At 44.7% G+C, this 22,507-nt stretch overlaps 1 protein-coding gene across 2 annotated transcripts in view; it reads left to right on the top strand.

Moving 5' to 3' along the window:
• caln1 (calneuron 1) overlaps window positions 1–22,069 on the top strand; it is a 64,811-nt gene extending 42,742 nt beyond the window's left edge. The window contains exons 5-6 of one of the 2 annotated variants that reach the window (XM_030109292.1): window positions 15,201–15,357; window positions 21,862–22,069. In XM_030109292.1, the coding sequence (XP_029965152.1) occupies window positions 15,201–15,357; window positions 21,862–21,989 (285 nt within the window). In that variant the 3' untranslated portion in view covers window positions 21,990–22,069. The remainder of the gene's footprint in view (window positions 1–15,200; window positions 15,358–21,861) is intronic. The other variant, XM_030109293.1, reaches the window with a different exon arrangement.
• Window positions 22,070–22,507: the final 438 nt, after the last annotated feature.

Genomic DNA, 22,507 nt, shown 5'->3' with positions numbered 1-22,507 from the left:
CCAAAACCAGATCCGGACTCCGTCTTTTCCCGCTTTACTTCAACGAAGCCGAAAAGAGACGAGCTCTCGGGACTAATTGAGGTTTAGGTTGAACGCAAACTAATGAAGACGACATTTTACTGGCTGCAGAGTGAGCCGAGGAACAGCCATTGACATTTCTTTGACATTTCCTGATGGTGGTATAATCTGTTTATGGAGCTCCTCCTGGAGTTCAAACCCACTAATGATGAGCGATAGAAAACCACACACACACACACACACACACACACACACACACACACACACACACACACACACACACACACACACACACACACACACACACACACACACACACTGCAGAACCACTCTCTGTCAATGCAGAGTGTGTTTTACCACGAGCGTCAGCCTCGGTAACAGACTCCACTTATCACATCATTTGTGGAGAATTCGCCATGGAAGGCAATACAATCATCACAGAAATCAGTGTTTGAGCTGAGTCATCCGTCTCTGTTGGCTCTAATCTTTTCACTGAGTAATTACAAACACACGCCTTTACCCGTCTTCTGGCCGATCGGTACAAACCTTGCTCCGTGGATTCCAGAGCTCTGCCGGGTCAGTCCCACTGTTCGCCGCCATTTGTCAGCACGCTTCGCTCGGTCCAGCTCAATTTTACGGTACTTTCGCTTCCATAAAAAAACCCAGCAATCAGATATAAACATGCATGAGTGAGGATAAACGGAGGAACTTCACGCCGTGGCTTTCTCCTGCAGCGGTTGGGTTTAAGAGTCCAGAAGAAAGAGACGGACTGCAGTAGTGACTGAAAACAGCCAAATGACGTCAAACGGACAGAAGGATGGAACGGCGTCCACTTAGAGCAGAGTGTTTTTGATATTTATAGAATAATCGGAGACGATGAGAACAGCTCCTGGCTGAATAGAAGAAGACCGTCGTAACAACGAGGCCTCGCTGTGTCTGAGCGATTTAATCAAATAGATGAATGAGTGACCAAAAATAATTGTTGATGGAGACACGGATGTTTTCTGGCTCATCTGTAAGACCCGCAGCTGAGTGGACGCCAGGTGAAGGTTTTCCTTAAAGTGATGAAGACCGACGTGCTGCTCGCTGAAGCCGTCGTGCTTCTCAGACGGGAGGAATGTTTCTTCTGCCTCTCTGACGGATCAGCATGACGGAGCCTATTTTCGAGCTGTTTGCACTGTAATCATCCTGCGAGCTGCTCGCCCACCTCCTGCTACAAGCGCCGCCGTCCTCAGCTACACCTCTCCATCACCACTCTTTGTTTCCTGCTTGATTTGGGTTTTTTTCTTCCCCAGAAGCTCCTGTAACGTCAAGGTTGTTTTTTTTTATTTTATTATTGTTGTTTAACTGATCGTGGACTCGATATGACCTTAAACATGCTGACATGTTGCAGATACTGTAAAGTATTACTGACATGATGCAACATCTCCATGGAAATATCACACACACACACACGCACACACACACCAAGATGATCCTCCATCTGTAACATTCAGGATGACATGTTTCTATTAAATGTTGTTCTGTGAATACAACACTTCTTTAGTTTTAAACACTGAAGTGGAACAATTGCCTTTTTTTTTTCAACTTTGTTTTTATCGTTTTGCTTAATTAACCAAGATGGAACTGATGTTGACGTTTGTGCAAATTTAGGACATTTGATAAAGAATTGTTTGTTCTATCAGAGTGTGTAGCTGTTTCAGCCATCATCACTTTAACATTTCATTCCTTTTATACATTTTCACAGTTTTTTACTATTTCTACCTGCAGGACTTTGCTGCATTCCAGATGCATTTCCTGCAAACTGGCATCATTTTGACATGAATAAAATCCTGATTTTTGTTTCTGATGTGTTTGTGTGTTTTCTGTGTTTACTTTCATGATGAACCTCCACAGAGTTACAGTTGGAAATTCACACACTGTCACCTGCAGTCAAGCAGATGCATCCTCTCTATATTTCAGTTCACAAACTATTAAACTTACTCACCTCGATGTGTCATTTCTCACCTTGAGCTGTAAGATAAGAAGAATCCCTCTGAAAGATTGTTAAAAAAGAGTTTCTAAATTATTATCCAGATGGTTTTGTGTGTAAAGATTCAGAGGTCGGTGGGAGGGAAGATGCTCTAAAACGCACGACGCCTGTAAGCCGTGTTAAACAGGTGGGATGAACTGAGACGTCACGTTCCTGCTGATTTCAGTGACGTTCCTGCAGACCGTCGCTGCTCTGCTGAATTAAATCCCCAAAGCCGACGGTCGAAATGCCGCCGGACCTCCTGGGCTCGCCGCTCGCTTTACGGTTAAAGAGCGAGTCGGTGTGTCGTGACTGGAGGTGCTTTATGGAAGCAGGTCAGCTGTCACGGGGGGGATGGAAAGGTGACTTTCACTCATTTCTTTGTGTGATTTCAGATGAGTTAACCTGCTGTTCGCACTCGGTCTTGATTCTTTACGGCTTCGTTAGCGTGTAAATCCATTTTCCATTCATCGCCTGAAATTGCACCTTCAGGTTTACACTATTAAAACATATGAGATTATGATTCTGATCTAATTTAGGGATCAAAGTTCATGGATTTAGAAATTTGTACTTCTTTGTAATTTTTTTTTTTTTTTTAAGACAATCAGTCTGTTTGTTTTCTTCCTGGTGAACATGGACTTCCATTTTCACTCGAACCCATTAATCTCCTCTTTGTCCGTCCTTCGTGTCGTGAATTCATAATGACTGTAGAACAAGTCGTCCATGATGAATAAAACATGAGGCGCAGAGGATTCTGGTGAGAGAAGTCTCTCCACACTTATCTTAAAACTGAGAGGGAAATGAGGCAGTGTCACATCCTGCTGAGGTCTCCTCAGAGGTCAGAGGTCACCACCACTACTAGTCTAGAACAGATTGAGGGTCACCAGCTTTGCATGTTTTCAGACTGTGGGAGGAGGCCGGAGTTTCCTCTGGAGTGATAACAGTGTGTAGGTCACATAATAAAGTAAATTTTATGTTTTATAATTAACATCAAACTAAAACTGCACATTATTCTACTACTGCCACTTTCTTCATTCATTCTGGTGGCTTATCTTAGGGATTTATTGCTGTATTTAGTTATTTTAACTTTTTGGAATGCTCTTTTTTCTTTTATTTAAGCCTAGTGTGTGTGTGTGTGTGTGTGTGTGTGTGTGTGTGTGTACAGCAGTTTGTGCTACATTATTTGTTTTTCTTCTCACTTCTTGCGCCAGCAGTAAATTAATGTTTGTTTTTCTCACATTAATCAAAGCTGCATGAACCACGGAGCAGCTCAGAAATAACCAGCGTTTGCTCATAAACTTATCAAGGAAACCAAATCCGTTGACAAACCCTGTTAGTGAGTAACGACACCTCACGCCATCCGATGTCGTGTTTTATTACTTCAACCATTAATTCAGAGTTGTGCGTTGATCACAGTCATGCAGAGCCTGAAGCTGAAACCGGCGCTGCACGTGTTCGACTTCTGCAAATTCTGAGAATATCATAAAATGCAGGTCGTTTCTGCTCTGCACGCCGTCCAGTAACATCACCTCTAATGTATTTTGATGATTCGCCACAGCGTCTTTCATGGTGAGTGCAGCCGTTGCAGGGTTTCAAAAGTTAGAACCTATCACTGTGATGAAACGCAGTAAATTGACCAAAATTACACAAATAGTGCTTTTTCCAGCTCAAAACTCAAAATTGGTGAAATATCCGAGTGAATGTTTGTTAAAGATTGTTAAAACACAATTATTATACCACATAAAATATATATTTAGGCAAAAAAAAAAAAAAAAAGGCTAACCGTTGTGCCACAAACAGAATAAATCAATGTGGTCATGAGCTAATGGCTCTAAAGTGCATGTTATTGATGCACAAAAGATCAGCGAGCGCGTCTTTTAACAAAATCATTATTGTGTTATCAGAGTTCATCTCTGTTGATGTGAGTGTTTAAAGAGTGGAAAGCAGGAAAAACACAGCAGGTTTAGAACGTGTGTATGAAGTTTGTTTCTCATTGATATAATGTATCTAGTATAGGAAACCAACTTCATGAAATAAGATAAATCATGAGGCAGCGCTCCTCCAGAGTTAATTATTGATTAATTCTGTTTCAGACCAAAACATGTGGCTGAGTTTAAATAGTCCTGTTAGATTCTGATTAAATGTTTCCAGTTATGCTGCTTCCCCCTCATCGGTCACAGCGGAGCTGATGCCAGGTTTCCCAGAGTTCCAGCCGGCATTGATCATATTTAAATGAAGGTGAAGAAGTGCTGACTGTCAGGAGTCCAGACAGGAGAGCCAGGGCTCCTCTAACGAGCAGCTGCTGGGTGTTTGATGGCGTTAAGCCCATCGCACAGACTGTAAACACACGAGGGTGCTGCACACACACACCACACACACACACACACACAAACCTGAATCACCACCTTGAAGCAGTCTGATCTACTTTTTCTGCGCCGTCCCACTAATGCGCTCCTCCTCGGATCCCAGTCAGGTGAATTATGGGGGATTATCAGAGTGAAAATGAGTCCATTTGTCTCCATCGCGCCGAGCCTCCCGGCGCCGTCGAGCCGGGAAGGAGCATCATTCTGATCTGTGGCCAGCGGCGCCTCCTCGGAGGGCGGCGCCTCCTGCCGAGAGACGGAGGAGCTTTCAGGACGACCTCCAGGGAAGTTTCTCCAAGGTCACCTCGTCTCCACAAACACTGAACTTTCTCTGAAACACAAGATTCTCCTCATTAATAAACGTAACGAGATTTAAAGGCTTTCATTCAAGTATATTAAGCATTTCTGAGAGTTTCACATCTGCTGATTAGGAAGAAATGTTTTTTAAGTCTTTAGAGAAGTGAAACCATTTCTTCTGTTTGCTATTTACTTCCTGGTTGAGGGATTTTCTTTATTTGAATGATGTTTGATTGCATAACACAGATTTCATTTTTTTTTTTTTTTTTTTTGACCAGTAAAAGATCTTATTGAATCAATGGGCTTGATCACTTGTGAGTGACGTGAATTATTTATTAACGCACTTCATAATGAGGCAAACGTCTCCAGTCCCAGTTTATCATTGAAACATACAGAAATAAACAGCATTTGTTTAACTTCATATACGACCTCTCACAGTTTCACCTGTTTAACTTGTAGTTTTACAATTACAATAAATGTCCTCCTCTGTGCTTTGGAGCCTCCAGAACATCAGCACTGCGTTTCCAGAGAAATAAACAGCTATATCTCCTCTCCGTTCAGCGTCTGCGATTTGGTGAGCAGATCATACTGCAGTGATTAAAAAGATGGACTTTTTGTTGTTAAAGTTGATTTGAGTTGATTTCCTGGGAATTATAACTCAGGTTTGTGGGGAAAAAAAAAAAAAAACTCACCACAGGTCTGTTTTTGACAGGTCTGGTTCCACAGACGAGCTGGAGTCAGACAGGAAGTTCCTTCATGACCTGGTCAATCCAGTCATCATGGGTTTAACAAAACGGCTCATGCTGACAGCAGATTGAATTTCTCTAATTACCGCTGAGAAAGTTAAGATATCTGAATGGACGGGACGCAGGAGGCTGCATGTTGGGCTGAACTGGTTTTGAACCGACTTCCCGATACAGTTCAGCCTTTAAAAGACGATCTTCAGACCACAGACGGTGACGGAGCAGCAGGTTTCAGAATCATACCGGTCAGAATATGAGACTTTTCACCAAGCATTTTCCCATGAAGACCTGAGTATTCTCAATTTAAATGCATAACAGCAACCAGATCTGTTTGCTGTTGATGATGTAAAACAAAACTCATGAGGGAACACAGTGATGATGATGGTCTTGGTTCAGTCCTCCCCTCCTGTTGTTGCTGATTGAGAGGTGTAGCGTCAGCAGAGACGTCCCATTCAGCTGCTTCTGGATGAATTGAGTGCAGAATGTTTGCAGTATTATTCAGATCAGACCCTGAACCGTTGCAGCGGTGGTGTGGATGCAGCATGAGGCTGTAAATGCACTCAGACTGTTGTGGAGAGCGCTGAGCCAATTAGTCTCGTGTTCACCGGGGCTGGTCGCGCTGAGCAGACATGGCCGCTGCCTGTCTGAAGGTTTGCTGCTGGTGGAGCGGCGGCGGAGGCAGAAAACGCCCTCGGGCCCCCTGTGAAGTGAAAGCTTTGACTCTGACTCGGACTGTGGCTGCCGCCGTGGAGAAGCTTTTCTGCTCGACATCCAGGAGCTGGTTTCCGTGCGGCAGCCCCTCCTCCTTATGTTCCGTGTGGCTTTAATTACACGTGAGTCAGCTCGGATACCTCGGTGATTCACTTCATTACAGCTCCTTCTCATCCAGACTGCGGCTCGGAGGAGTGTCAGAAACACATTACTGCTTTTTCTGCTCCAAACGCTGGCCGGCGTTTATGTTACTGACTGTGGGGAATTTTAATGGCGCGTCTGCCAATCAAAACGACGGCCTCCGATATGCCCGCCACGGCTCCTTCTTCATTTCCATCAACTAAACAATCGCAGTATGGCGTCCTGTTTGTCAGCGAAATGCACGGAAAACGTGGCGCTCGTTTCTCATTGTTCATCATTTCACAGTGTTGTTGAGTGCGCTGCACCTTTATCCGCCCAGCAATGCTTCAAAGCTCCGTCAAGGCTGCCAGACGGCGAGGGCGAAGAATGAATATGGATGTCAGGACTTCAAAAGATTCAGGCTTTTGCTCATCAATCATCGTTTATCTCGTTTGTTAGTATTTCCTGAGACGACACAAAAAAAAAAAAAAAAAAGAGAGAGAAAAACCAGCAGAATTAACATTCCCCTTTGCTGTTAAGTGCAGGTTAAGCCTCTGGCGTAAATATTGAAACTGAGAACGTCGTGCGTCGTTTCTGTGGAGATTATTTAAATTTCAAATATGCAAACACTCAAACACAGGAAGCTGTTGCAAAGGATTGAAAGTTCAAAGTTCAAGAGTTTTCCTGTAAGTGTCTTCAGTCAGGTGAAAGTTGTTGAGGTGAGGCGTTTGGGAATCTCGTGGCTCTTCACTTCCTCTGGACTGGTTCTCTGGAGCTCTCTGATCGTCTCCCAGTGTTGGTTATGCAGCAGTTTTCTGCAACCGCAGCTTTTTTTTCCCTCCAAATCCTTTAAATCTGGTGTTTGAGTTACAGATTTAGTGTAAACCGTCTCTGTGTCTTCATATCTCCAGGTATCGCCGTTTCCCGCCACACTCCAGAGACTTTTAGCATTTAGTGCTGAGTGATCCTGAACTTTAGCGGACGTTAGCGGGGAAATCCTCCGTCCTGCTGCTGCGTTCACATGGATCAGGCTGCTGCCGATGGTGGATTAACAGATTGAAGACGGCGCAGTGTAATTTCCAGCTGCCCCGGGGTTTTTAATTAAACATGGTGCTGAACGTCTCCAGGTTTGGGTCCGGTCGCCGCCGGACGCTAAGCTGCCTGTTCAGCCCCGCGCATCATTAATTCAGTTCCCTGAGTTTCCCTTCCACCTCTTCACCCTCCTGTCTCTAACGTTCCTCCTATCTCCTGTCCCCACCTGCCTGCCGTTTTCTCGTCATTCCTCCTCAGTGAAGGCGCCAAATAGAAGGAGTCAGAGCATATAGATCTGCCCGCTGCTGCTAATGAGGGCAGCGGCCGGCGGGCGGCTGCGGTCCGGGGTCTAATAGCAGTAATTTCTCCTTGATTAATCGTGGTACCAGTAATTGGCTATTGATAGTCTGTTGCTCGGGGGCAGCTCCCCTTCGTACCCTGTTTTTCTCGCTCTGCCGTCGAGCCGGGTCAGGGACGGTCGGCCGCTCGCTTCGCGTCGCCGTGAATGAAAAGTGGAATGAGGTGAAGGGATCTTTGGGTTTGTTACAGTTTGTTCCGAGCTGCAGACAGATTTCCCTCCAGAACCTGACGTGAACGTTTGCTTGAGCCTCTTCAGTCACAGGCCTGACACGCGAGACGAAACGCCGTGTGATTGTCTGACTTGTGTTGCTGTTGTTGTCGACCTGCAGAGCTTCTCTTCATTATCCCAGTTGTTTTGGCCGATGTTCCACACCGCCCGTGTCCCTGTCGCTTCCAGCACTGGGCCGATCGGCTCCAGATACGAGCTCCAGCTCTTTCTCCCGCCTGTTGTTACCCGCGTTATGTTTTCTTTTTCTCGCAATTAATCTTCTGGCCTTTGACGGCTCGGTGACGCAGCGGTAATGGAGACATAAATTTCTCCCGAAGGCTGCGGGCCGTTCGAGGGGAACGGATTGGCTGTTTAAAAGGGGGGATCGATAAAGATGCTGAGCATTCGTTTCAGCCAGAAGCCGGGCGCGCGCCCGTCGGACGTGATCATTTAACCGAGCAGGGCGTAATGAAGGTACTCACCTCAGACCATTTACAGGTTATTACCAGCAGAGTCACAGTCATGCAAGTCTTATAAATAGTCCCAATTAGAGACATGAAAGATTCAACAGCTGATCGTGTGATTTATAAAGTGATAAATCTAATAAAACTAATGTCCGTGTGGTTTTAACGATCTCCTGAGTTCACAGATTTGGAAGATCCTGTATGTTGTTCAGCGTTAACACCATGCAAACACTGCAGCAGATTCATTTACTGTAGTAATAAAGCAGAGTGTGTCTGAACAGCTTTGTAAATAACAAAACGACGCGTCCGCATGAATTCAGCCTGACTTGAACCTTTTCTCTCTCACTTGATGGCTCTGATGGAGCCGGTGAGTTCAGTGGAGATTATGACTTCCAGGTGTTTAAAAAACACACATCTGCAGGGTCCAGACAGAAGATTTGTGCACAAATAGTAAAAAAAAAAAAAAAAGCACAATTATTTCTCAAAATGTCTTTTTTTATTTCAAATAATGTAAAACTGCTCAGAGTAGGTGTGAATTTTCATTTTTTAATCATTCTTAATCGACTTGCATTCTGTTTTAGAGGTGGTCTACGGGCCTGAAGGGGTTAAAAAGGATTTTAGAGGCACTGCTGGACCTTCCGTCATAATGTTGGTTCCGCGTTGTTGAGTTTGACTTTTTCACTCCAGTAACTCTTAAAACTCCAGCTTGTTTCGAGTTTTCAGTGCCGCTGTGCAGAACTTCATCATGAAGCGTTTGTGCAAGTATCTTTTATATCTTCTGTTTTTAAAGTGAAGCGTGGAGACGAGTGTGTGAATTGTTCTGTGTGCAGAAAATCTCCAAACTCCAAAGAAGAAGTAAAACAGCCGATTTGTTTGTTTTTTTTAATTGATGAGTGCAATTAACAAAGAGCTGCTACACTTTTGTTTGGAAGTAAAAGAACTGGACTGGAAATCAATTTTCTTGGATTTAAAGTCTTTTCTTGTGGGTTTTGTGGAGCCGTGACACTTTTGTTGACAACACCCACAGATCTCACCGGAGTTTACAGTGAAGTAACGCTTCCAGAGGTGCTGCCAGGCGTTTTCATTCACTACAAGCTTCGAGCTCTTTGTGGTGCGACTTTACAAACCTTGGAAAATACAGATTTTTGTCTGAAATAAACTTCTAGGTTTTGTCTATCTTCCTCCTCTGTTGAGTTCACAGGGTTTCCACAGCATATACAGTACCATGAATTTACTGTCACGTTGTGTGAAAAGACAAATCCCGTTTATACAGATGGTGGTTTCTGCAAAAATGAACATTGCATACAATTCCCATTAAATCCAATAACCTTGATGAGCTTGTCATCGGCCGCGGAACCCTTCATGTGTGATAATAATTCTTGTATCAAAAAACAAAACATTTCCAAGTTCTTTGTAATAAATTAAGATTAACATATGCGTATAATTGGATTTTCCCGTTCGTGCAAGGCTTTATCTGTAGCTCTATAATTTGGCTCCACTGCAAAGGGCTGAACTCAGCAGATGGGTGGATGCTGGCTGTTGGCACCGTGTGTGTGTGTGTGTGTGTGTGTGTGTGTGTGTGTGTGTGTGTGTGTGTGTGTGTGTGTGTGTGTGTGTGTGTGTGTGTGTGTGTGTGTGTGTGTAATTACAAGTGTATGAACGGCGCTGTCTCCTGAGGGTGACTCCCTTTCCTTATCTGCAGCCCGGAAAATCCAGTCTGCTTTGTGAAGCGCTGATATTGAAATGATTAGGAAGAATGGAGAAAGTCACACACACACACACACACACTGTGAGGAAATTAACCTCAATGCGTCTTCTTAGAATGGGCTCGATTCTGTTGGTAGTAATTGGAGTGTTATTGGATTTCCCAGGTGAAGACGCTGTTTTAATTGATATCTTTGAAGTATTTCACCATAATCTCTGTTGTTACTGTTATTTATAGTCAATACAAATAAATTGATATATAATCCATGATCAAACATGTGTCCAAATGTCCTGCCTGGACTTTTCAGTTCATTTTCTCAAATGGAATATTGCCTTTAGTGAGGCGCTGTCCGTGGTTTGTGCGGATTCCAGGCTGCTCTCTGAACCCCCCCTCCCTGCCCCCCACCCGGAGCACGTTCCCCAGCAGACCAGACAAAGCACATAAACTAAATGAAGTGAAGGATCTGAGTCGTGCAGAGCTGCCAGTTTCCGCCCATCAAGAGTGAGACAGCCACATTAAACTAGAAACCCTCGCGCCGCGCCGCCTTGCTTCACGCCAAGTGGAGCTTCTGTTCAGAGCTGGACTTTATAATGACTTTCAAATGACAGAATGGAGTTACTATCAGGAGAAGTGCAAAGAAAGCTGAAAGCCAGTGTTTTTAAGGTTATTATTAATTTACGTTCGACTCACGTTTGGATCTGGTTACAGCTGAAGACGAGCAAAGACAAACACAATCCTGCACATTTTCACCTGGAAACAAGAGTTATTAGACAGTTAGAGCAACAGGAAGACTGGAAGAAAAGGCTCGACCATTTCCAAGGTCAGAATGTAAAAACTGGTCCATAAGGTGATAAATATATTGAATAGATTAAGAAAAAAAGCAACTGAAATAGAATAGAATAGAACCTTTATATTGTTCATTATGCGTCTTTGTGATCAATAAGCTGCACAAAAACTTCAAATATTATGTTTTGTTTCCAAGAAATGTATCATAGACATGTATTTTTAAATTACTGACTGCAGTTTTCTTTGAATCTACGGTATTTCTTTTTTTTTTTACTATCCATAAATATTTTCATACAGGACTCGCACATTATTACATTTAAAGAAGCAGAGATTAATACTTTATTGTCCGTTATTAGATATTGGTTGCTACATGGCCCTCAGGCTGAGCAACGAGAGAAGATATGTATAATAAATAAAGTAGATACGATGGCTCATTTTTCAAGGTCAGTTTGGCCGCCTGGCGTCTTTCCAGAGCTGGTCTCGTTATTAACTAACCGTCACGTCGGGTTCGGTTTGAATCTCAACTCTTTGTTGAAATTTCTACAGTTAAGTCTCCGAACTATCTGCGACTGAGTGAGGATTCGTGTCTCGGAGACGGACTCTTCTCGTCCTTGATGTGACAGAGTCCTTTTCATTGTTCAATGCAGACAAACGAATAAATCAAACGAGGTGAGACTGAGTCCACGGCGAGCGTCTCTGTCACCGGCTTCACTCTGTCTGGGATTCCGTCTGTTTCGGTACAAAGCTCCATCGCGGCAGCTTTTAACAGCGTGTGACATTTCCAGCGTTTCCAGAAGCTGCTTTAAAAAGCCCCTCAGCCCGAGGCGTGCGATTGCACTTCAGACTGAACTTCAGCGAACAATGTGCCTCGGAGACGAGCGGCGGCGGCGGCTTCCTGCGTGGGGTTCGGCCGGGCATACAGCTGTAGGTCACACGGCGCCGGGTGTCCCTGCAAAGATCCTTTCTGTTGCAGTCAGTCCAGGTGTGTCATTCTTTCCTGCGCCCGTTCTTTACTGCGGCGGCGTCTCCGGAAAGGTCAGCTCTGTGCTGGAGTGTGAATGCATGCTGGGAAAGTGAAAATAAAGCGTTTTCTTCTCCTTATCTGCCGCTTGCGCGCTCAGTGAATGAAGCTATGCTCAGGCTCCTTCTTTCCTCCTTATTTTTTCCTGGCAAATGAAATTCTGGCAGCCGCTTGACGTCTGCCGGCGGGTTGAGAGGTTGCACGGAGGTTGGGTAAACACAGTTAGGGCCGTGGACCCGTCTCCCTGGAGGAGGAGTAGCGGCGGAGCTGAAGGCCGGCTCCAGGTAGATCCGCCTCTTCACCGCAGGTTCGCGCTTCATCCAGGACTCTGGTGTGAGCAAAGCGTCTCTTTATGGTATTAAAAAGGTCTTTTTTGAGCTGATATGTAGATTATATGGACGTTTTTGAACCATAAGGAGCTTCAGAGCACCTTCACGTGTCCGAAGCACATCTTGTGATTTAAGTTTATGATGTCCTCGTAAAATGTGAATGCTGCAGGTTTGATGGTTAACGAGGTCTGGAAGGCCTCTGCTTTCACACTGTTTCACTTCTGCTAAATATTCATTACAGCCGTATTTTGTGGGCTTTTGTGGCCAATTAAGTTTACAGTACGGCTTCTGATCAGATTCACCTTGATGCAGCGTTGCATTATTCCACCTCGATGGGTTTAGTCATGGAAATGTATCAACACCTTCCAGCAATAAAGATGTCTTTTGCAAAATACAAAGAATATTCTAGTTTCTTGAAAAATTTGAGGAAGTAGTGCATAAACCTGTGGTGATGCTGAGTTAATTGTGTTGTTTTTCCTTTTTTCCACTGTTGTTGCATCAGTGACGAGTGATTTAGCAAAATAAACAGGAGTTCGGTGAAATAGTAACTGAAGAATGGTTGGCACAGTGAAAGTAGTTCTCAATATATTCCAGTGAAGACAAAAGCACTGAGCTCGGCTTAGACTTTGACCCCCTCGGCCAGGCAGGAAGCTGCGGGTGGCAGAGATATCCACGCTTCACTGCCGCTGCGACGCCAGACTGAGCAGACCGGAGATGGACCGGACGGAGAACCGCGGTACTGAATGGAGCGGCGAAGAAGGCGCAGCAGCAGATCTCCGTCTGCATCGTGATCCGGCCGACGCACCGAATCGTCACTTCCACGCCTAACTCTCTGGTCACTAAAGCGTCTGATTCATTTTACTTTACCCAACATTTACTTTATCCGTTGATTAATGAAGCAGCAAAGAGGAGATGAAAGGCCGACCCCCACCTTTTCATTAGCTGCTGATAATGAATCTTTATAGAGGCTGATTAACATTTGAGGCGTGATCGCTGTGACTGTTCATTAGCTCGCTCTGAGCTTCAGAGATAACAAATGCTATCGATGGGGAGAGACCAGGCCTGATTTATGCGGTGACTTCTGTGATTATCTACTCGGTGGGTTTGCCAGAAAGTCCAGTGAATGTCATCCTTCACTCTCCGGTCGAGCGCCGTTCATCGCAATACTGCTGAGTGCAACAAACACGCTCTGACGGGTTTGATCTGCGCACTGTGGTGAGAGGCGGAGCTTTTCCAGCCGCCGTAGCTTTCTGAACTGGAGAGCCGTGATGTGGATCTCCTGTAGTTTTAACCTGGGTCCATCACCGATGTGAAGATGTGAACTCAGACCACTTTCCAAAATGGGGTCAATAGAGCAGCTCCAGACTGAAAATGGAATCGGAGCATTGATATTTTATTTTTCCACACTTCAGTGTGGCGAGCATCACTTGTATTGATGATCTGATAGCTGCAGCCGTGTGCATCTGGTCTCAGAGTTCAGGCTCGGCCACCGGAAGTTGCTCTCAGGCTCGGTTCCAGGCCATTAGACTGATTGAAGTTTGAGCGTTAAGGTCAGCTGGCCGTGTGTTTTTACGGCGGCAATAAGACGTTTTGGATAATTTGAAGGTGCGATGAGTTTGTCCTGTGATCCTGCGAGCATTAAGCTGTAAATCAGTGTGAATCTATCCGGATGAGCTGTGATAATGTGAGTATCTGATCCCGATCCGCCCTGCCACATCGATTTCAGATAAACCTACGTTTCTCTTAACTTTTCAGACTTTTTTTTAGCACTTTTCTCCCACGGGCGACCTTCACATCAATTTGCCTTAAAATGTTGGCGTGTGTGTACATCATCCACATATTCAAACCGGACAGTAAATCAGTCGCTTTCAGCCCAGAACACTCAGTTTAATCAACGTATCAGCTTCGAGCGATGCTCTGATTAAAGTGGCTGCGTTAGACTGGCACATGTTAGAGGTGCTGGGATGTGCATGATGGAGAATTACCGAGACGGGCACGGTGATTTACGCACTGGAGGCTTTGTTGTCTGCCTGACATCAATCCACAGCGGCTAATGTGTGTATCCAGCAGCACTGTGCTGCTGCAGCATATGTCATGGTCGGTCCACAGCTCGGAAAGTCTCTGCCAGAACCCCAAACTGGGTTCCTGTCCCTCACACTGACAGACTTCAGTGCTCTGTCTGATACAAAATAACTGATATTCTTCACATTATGTTGAATTATGTGTTCATCTTTTAGGAGATTTTTTATTTTTTGTAAATATAGGTAAAGCTCCACAGGGTTTGGTATTCGGCCCACTTTAGTTCTCTGTGCTTCAACATATCACAAATAAACATGGCGTTAACCAACGCAGTTTTAAATCCCATTTAGGCAACATATCAGAAACTGCTTGTCTGAAGAACAATTATGAGTCACGTTGCACCATTTTTTAACTGGTCTGACACTGATGCCTTCGTTTTGTTATAATTAGACTTTTTTTTAACAGGATTAACTAAATCAACTATTGACTGAAAACAGTTTGTACAAATATCTGCTGTTTAAATACAAAAAAATAAGTTTTTCTGCTTTGCCTGAAAGATTAAACAGAAGATTCCCTTTGATTTGAATCAGAGTGTTTTAATTATATGTAAATGATTTATTAGATTTGCAAATTCATTTTCAGTCATTCATTAATCCATCAATCCGTGATGGATTAAAACATGTTTGAATAGAAAATACTTAATTCATCCTGCTGGGAAAATTCAAACTATTCAGCAGCTCATAATAAAATCAATTTGTAAACAGAGTTTATATAAAAACGTAGAATAATGCACATTTGAAGAAAAAAAACATTCTCAACTTTAATCAACATTTCATGATAATCATGCCAGTTTATTGTGTGTTAAAAAGATTGATGAAGATAATCAGAAGGTTCGAACTGCTGGATCAGCTGCTGGTGTTCAAGCTGACAAACATACGTGTGGATTAACTGTATGAAAAGAAATAGTGACAAAAGCAAAGCAAACCCTCCTTTGGTGTTTTGTCTTCCCGCAGTTCGACATGCAGAGGATCACCCTGGAGGAGCTGAAACACATCCTGTTCTACGCCTTCCGAGACCACCTGACCATGAAGGACATAGAGAACATCATCATCAACGAAGAGGAGAGCCTGAAGGAAAACTCGGGGAACTGTCAGACTGAGTTTGAGGGAGGTGAGCTGAAAAAAAGTCCCTGCGCTGACTTCACACACACATGATCCCATCAGACAGGTGTGTGTGTGTGTGTGTGTGTGTGTGTGTGTGTGTTGGGTAAGAGAAAAGCCGAGCCGTGCTGTCAGGAGGACTTTCAGTCGTCCAGTTTGGATTTTGAAGCGACGCACTCGCAGCGCGCCTGCTGATTTATTGATCGGGGCCGTTCGAGGGGACTCGTGTCAGCTGGTCATCTGTTCGGAAGCGACACAGATGAAATATGCATGACCTTGCTCTGCAAAACCAGCCATCCAAGATTTATGGACATCAGAGCGGTGGAGGGGATTCTGGGACTTTTTTTTTTTAATCCACTCTCTCAGCATAAAAACAGGAAGTGTCGCTGTTTCAAACCTTTTCCTAAATGTTTTTAAATGCCAGCTCAGGATTCAGATTTCATGACTCATCCTCCATGTTCACAAGAAAAAGCTGAAAAACAAATGAAAAGTCGTTGAATTTTGAATAAAAAGAAATTATGATGAAAGTTCAGGTTATTTTGATGCTGAAGCACTTCATGTGCAGCACAGAGAGGAATCAAGGTGTTTTCAGCAGCACACTGTGTTAACAAGCTTCTGCTGGGGTGCAGTGTGTGAGTGTGTAACAATATGTTGTACGCTCTGCACAGCAGGTCCCTGGTTCGATTCCTGAAAGGCAGGGAGCATTTGTTCGACAGGACCTTGAACTTCTGATTTAGATACAAACTATATGATATTTTAGTTTAATGATAATTCCTGCAGGTTTTCCAGCTTTGTCCAGATTGTTTAAGCTTTTAATACTCGCAGTGTTTTCAACACCAGATGGTGTTTCTGTGTCTGTGTCTCTCAAAGACCCTTGATGAACAGTTCGCTGGAGCCGATGTTGAATCTTTAAGTTATTACTCAGTGTTGTTGAAGAGATTGTAAGTTCTCTCTCTTCTCTCTCTAGTCCTCATTTAAGCCTCCAGACTGATGTATGGTGTTTTGTTCCAGGATTCAAACCACTCCGAAACAGGACAGAGTATAGAAAATATTGTGCACATCTGAAAGTAAAAAAGTGAATTTTTTTTCAATGTCTTTCTTTTTTTTCCGACTTTAATAACATAAATTGAGGACGTTTGAGTAGCTGCCAGTTCGCTCATGCCCCCGAGGCAGAACCGTCAAACCCGCAGTCACATTTCTCTCAGCAGAAAATGTCTGCAATTCGCGTTGTTTAAAATGAGCACAGTTAGATTCCTCTACGATACGCCGATCAGCCGTAACATTATGACCGCCTGTTTAAACGTTTCTTTAAAGTGTGAAAATGTGAACGCTCATACTGAAGAGTGGTTTTGTTGTTTTTATTGCTGTTCATTCAGTGACAGTAACAGTTTTTTCTTTGTGATATAAGAACATTCAGTGTTTTTCTCAGATATTATATAACCCCACTCTTCACTGTCAGACTGTATTTTTGTGCCTCTGAATTAATTTCGCCTCCGAATTATAACAAAACGGCTAAAAGGATTCCATTATTGGCCATGATTCTCTTATTGGTTGTCAGAAGTGGTCATAATGTTATGGCTGATATGTGGTGGATCCATCTTGTCCTGGTTGGGATCCAGTAAATCCACTAAATGACTCGACACACGTTGCAGCGATTGATCAAGGTCTTAAAAAGTGTTGCTGCGCCGTGACAGCATAATGCTCCAGCTGGTTTATGACGGCGGCCGACCACCAAAGAATCATGTGAACCAATCACTGCCATCGGTCCCAGCGGCGCCGGAGCAGCACCGCCGCGCGGGGACACCAAAAACAGCTCATTCAGGGAGGGATCAATACGAGGTGTCACGGCGCCATCCGTCCTGAGCGCACTCCATCATCCCGCTCCTGTACTTACCAGCGCGCCCTGCTGATATATGAAGTCGCCTGAGAGCGCCTTGATTTCCCTCCGGCCTCGTCCCGGCCTGCAGTCGATACGGCGTGGGGCTGAGGAACAACAGGACGGAGAATGTAGCCGCCGATCCATACGAGTTCGCCCGCGACTGATTCATGGCCCGGCAAATTGGCGGGACGGCGTGAAGCGCGGGGGAACGTGCAGCGGCAGCTGTCAGGAGAGCGTCTGGCAGCCGTTCCTGGAAATCAACTCCGATCCATGAATGTCGCAGCTGTGTGCAGATTTAAGGCCGAACACCAGAGATTTAATCACCATACAGTCCATGTTTACAGCAGCAGAGCTTAAGGTTGTATCTGCTTACTTTTTCATTTGGCCTGCTAATCAATTTGCTTGTTATTCTCTTCAAAGGAATAGAAAATTAGCCAGAAAGACGAGAAACAAAGGCGAAGCATTTTAAGATTTGACTAGAAAAAGAGTTGAATTACTTCAGATTCACCGTTTGCGACTGAGAAACAAAGATCAAAGAGGGAAGATTCAATTGGAAGCAGTTTTGTGGAAAGGGACCCAAACAATATCTCTGCAGGGAACATATTTAATTCACTTTCATTTAGTTTTCTCCGATTACAGCGCAGAGATCTCATGGAACTTACTTAAAATAAACAATCCCGCAGGCGACGGTGGAAAGAGGGAGAAAAACCTCTTTCGCCAGAATAAAACACATCCAGAGTTTCCTGCTGCATCAGTAAAGATTAAAGTAAAAGTGTCAAACATTAAACATTAAACCCGTGGGCGAAAACCAGAGGTCACCAGAGGTCACTGTCAGACCCACAGGATCATTGGCAACTGGAGTAAATGGTAAAAAATGATCTTCTAGTGTTTCTAGATTCTTTCAGTGAGCTTCATGATACAAAAAGACCAAAACAAACGCTCTGTTTGTTATGAATATCAAAGCAAAGACAGGATGACAACAAAAAAGAAGCAAGCACAAGAAAAAGGATTACGTCATCGTATCATTAAAAATGGAAAGATTTCTGCTTCCTGAGAGACAACAGCCGTCTGCAGGAGGGACAAAGTGCAATAAATGGGATCGTTTGATGGAAATACTCACATTTCTCTTCAGAAAAACAGCAGAAAAGTTATGAATTGTCAGAATTATTAGAGTCGTCTTCTGATGGAGACTTCAGCAGGACGACGAATCGTCTCAAACGGCTTCTTCATCTTCACCGGACAACAACCGAACTAAACAAACGTCTCTTGGATGTAGCGGATGAGGAGATTCACATTCCGGATCTGCAGCGAGCGCTGCCAGAATCTCCGAGGACCGTCTCCAGCACGTCACTGAATCTCTGCCACCAGTAAGGAAGACGGCTGTGACGGTTCAGAGGAGTCCAGACTGCTTCTAGTGGGGTTTGGTTAACGCCACGGCCGGCGTGTGTGTGTGTGCGTGTGTGTGTATGAGTTTTCTGCAGGTTCTCTGGTTTGATGGGTGAATGAATAACTGATCTATGCTTGTAGAGAAATGGGATTCGTCTCTTCACGAGCAGGATTGTGCTTCATTCAAACATTTGTGTTTGTTTTCATCATAATAAACAAAGTTTTACCTGAAAATTCAGCTTTCAACAAATTACTTCTCCCACAGTTTGGATATTAAAGCAAGTATGAAGCAATAAGCACAAAAGATCACAGATTGTTTGTCAAATATGAATTTGACATGAATTTGGATTGTCGGCCCGAGCGCAGGATGACGAATGTGTGTGTGAAGCACATGTGAGTCTGGGCAGCTCCACGGCTCCAGCCTGGAAATCAGAGCACACTCCATTACCTCCAAGACCTCTGAAGAAAACCCTCTGTGGAGACTTGGCGGCGGCGGCGGCGCCGCTTTGTGGAGGTGTTTTATGAGGCCGAGAGCAGGTCGAGGCGAGCGTCTCGACCGCAGCTCCGAACACATGTTCTTTCCATCCAAACCCAGGCCAGTTGATCCTGACTGAACGCTCCAAGAAACCACGCCTCCTTTTCAGCAAACAGATGATATAATGCTCCTAGTAAATACAACTTAAAGTGCTCCACAGGTGTCTGCACTGTGCTTGCAATTTTTCAGCTTGTTTCTGAACAGTTTTTTTTTAAAAATTGTGAGCATTTGAAGGCTCTACTCTTTATTTTACAGTGTAGCTCTGGTCCTGCTCGCAAAATCAGATGAGATTGGACTGTTGTTTTGAGTTCTAACCCTCAGATCTGAAGAACTCTGTGTGAAAATGAGGCTTTATTTTATATTACCGTTACAGAGAAGAAACTATGCAAGAGATATCACAGAGATTTCACTTGTATTTTTAATTCGTTAATGGAATTTTAATCCAGAAAATGCTGGGAAAAGATGCTTGGAGAGAAAGTTTAAATGAAGATAATTTCTCGTCTCGGAGCCGACAGGAATAAATAACTCCTTTTGTGCTGCTGTAGTGAGCCGAAGCTGAAGAATTAATACTGTCTGTGATCACAGGCGGGATGAAAGTGAGAATGATTTTCTGCCCTCCTCATAATCTGCTCGTCTCTGATTCAGACACCCAGCAGAGGAGCCTGTGGTTGTACTGGGCAGCGCCAAGGTGTGAACATGACTCACCGTGAGTGTGAGTGTGTGTGTGTGTGTGTGTGTGCCGTTCCCGACCAGAGACTTGTCCTCAGAAACACTCCCCTGACTGAAGTCAGGTTCAGAAAGACATATTCCATAGTCTGCTATAGGATGTGTTTGTGTACAAACAGCCGAGCGGAGGAGAAGTAAACATCCAGTCAGCGTTACGGCGTTACGTTCGTCCTCCTCCGCTGGGCTCCTGCCTCGGCCCGAGGTAACGGACCGATCGCGCCTCACTCTTCAGATTATGTGAAAATCTGGAATAGTTTCTGTTCAGCTGCTGATTTCCAGCTCCTGACACCAGAACGGATCGCCGCGCCGCACCGTCGCGTTTTCTTTGGAAGCGCCGCCGCGAGTGGAGTCGAAAAGAGAGCGAGTGAGAGCGGAGGGGTCACTGGCCGAGCGCCCCGAGTCGCCCCGGCCTGCTCAACTCCTCTCAGCTGCTTCCTGCCGAACCGCCACGTCCAGCTTTATATACCGGTTTAGAAAACTCTCACCACTGAGCGACCACTGGTTCCACACACACAGATTTAGCCTGAATAATCTCAGATTTGTACAAATGAAACATTCAGGAAGAAGTTTGTTCAGTGATTCTGGAGAAAACAAGTTAAAGCAGCTTTTAACCTGTAGAACAAACTAACTTTTCCTCTTTTTAAAATCAAATAGTTAAAATCATAGTTTTCTCATGTTTCTAATCAGATACACATTTTATTCCTTTAACAAATCATTATTTATTCTCCTTGTTCTGTATTTCTTGCTTTGTGATCTCCTGTGGGTCACAGCTGTGGAGGTTGTCAGGTGAGTTTCACATCAAGGCGTCTGCATCCTTTCAAAATGAAGTTCTGTTTGTCAGCTGTGCAGGTTTGAGGGTCAGTTCTATTCCTCCCTACATGCTGCTTATCCCATATTAGTCAAACACAACTGTTTGACTGATTCCTTTCATCCTTTATGAGGCAAATTCTCTTATTTTCTAACTTCCACGTCACAGTGAAATGTGGTGCGGATCAGACTTCATATTTTGTGATTCATGACATATTTTTGTAAAACTGTAGCGCCCAGTTTGAACTGTTTCATATCAGTCCAGTGATAAATTACTGCTGTTTAGAAGCAGTTTGAAGTGCTGAATGGCAGAAATATGTCTGATTTTATACTTTCCAACAATTTTGGATTGAGTGAAAATATCATGCGTTAAAGTTTAAATCCTTCTTAAGTCCATTTGTTTCCATTATTTTCCAGCCTTTGCTCTGTAAAGGGCTGATGTGGCACGAGTCCAGAAGTTTAACCAGAAGTTTCAGAGTTGGGAGTAAAGTGCTTGAGCTCCTCTCTGAGTGTGACACTTGGCAGCCTCGTCGGTCCCAGACTGTGAAATGAAGGTTTGTGTTTTAACCTTGTCTGCTGGGAGAATTGCTCTGATTGCCCTTCGACCCCGATTCCAAAGAAAACACCCCCACTATTTAATTCGACCATTAATTCTATAGTGTTTTTCTTTCTTCGTTAATTGTGCAGCTGTTCGCTGCAGTGAAGCCGCCGGACTCTTCGGTCTCTGCTGTTATTTATGGCTCCTGGCGCTGGACGTGGCGTCGGCCCGGCTGCGAGTCGTGCTGCTGCGAGTCCGAGTCCCAGAAACCCGCCGGGATCCAGAGCGGGGCCGTTAATTCAGCTCGGCAGGTCGCGCCTCAGACTTATTGCTTTTTGCTCCCGACTTCAGTGGAAAAGTTCACAGTGAGCTGCTTTTTCACGGCACTTCGAGGAGCGTCTTGCACTTCGGGTTTGGTTCTCGGCCGTTAAACATAATGAGCGCACGGCGTCTGAACCCATCGCTTACTTTCCCGCTCCTCGGATGGGAGTAACTCTGGTGTTTTTGATCTCCTGCAGGTGTTTTCTGGTTCTGTTTTCAGGCGATTCAGTGAAACGTGTCTGGCCTCGGCGCCGCCCTCTGCTTCGCCTTCATTGTTTTCTCCTAGCATGCCGTTCTGATGTCTCTCCCCCCTCTCCTCCAGTTCACCCCTCCAAGAAGAACCGCCAGACGTGCGTGAGGAAGAGCCTCATCTGCGCCTTCGCCATGGCCTTCATCATCAGCGTCATGCTCATCGCCGCCAATCAGATGCTGAGGAACGGCATGGAGTAGCGGCGCCGGCCTGTGCATGTGCATGCCAGTGGGCGGGGCCAGACGGACTCCAGGAACTCAAAGTAACCATCAACTGTTTTTACGATGTTTTCTGGGGGTTTAGTTTAGGTTTTTTTTTCTTTTTTTCTTGGGTTTCGCACCTGACGTCCAATAAAACCATGAAGCCAGCATGAGGAGTCATGCAGGACTCCTCACCCCCCCACCCCCCACCCCCCACCCCCCCCACCTTTACTCTGACAGGGACACTCAAGGGCTGACATTACACATCACACCGTCGTCTCTGTTCCCCTGATGCAATAAAAAGAAAAAGAAGAAGAAGAAGCAGCGAGGAGCGCAGGAGTTCAGAGCCGCTGCCTCCTCGCCAAACTCAGACAAACCAGGAGAAACATGGAGGACAGAAACGTCCTGCTGCTGCGAGATAACCGTGGACCAACACGGAGACTCGGGGAAACGTGGAGCGAGATGGATTCTTCCTCCCGGACTCTGCTGGCTGAACAGTGGAGATTGTGAAGGGGAAG

Source organism: Salarias fasciatus, chromosome 14 (genome assembly GCF_902148845.1).
Source record: "Salarias fasciatus chromosome 14, fSalaFa1.1, whole genome shotgun sequence".
NCBI classification, from domain to species: domain Eukaryota; kingdom Metazoa; phylum Chordata; class Actinopteri; order Blenniiformes; family Blenniidae; genus Salarias; species Salarias fasciatus.
This window is presented reverse-complemented; position numbering and strand designations above follow the sequence as displayed.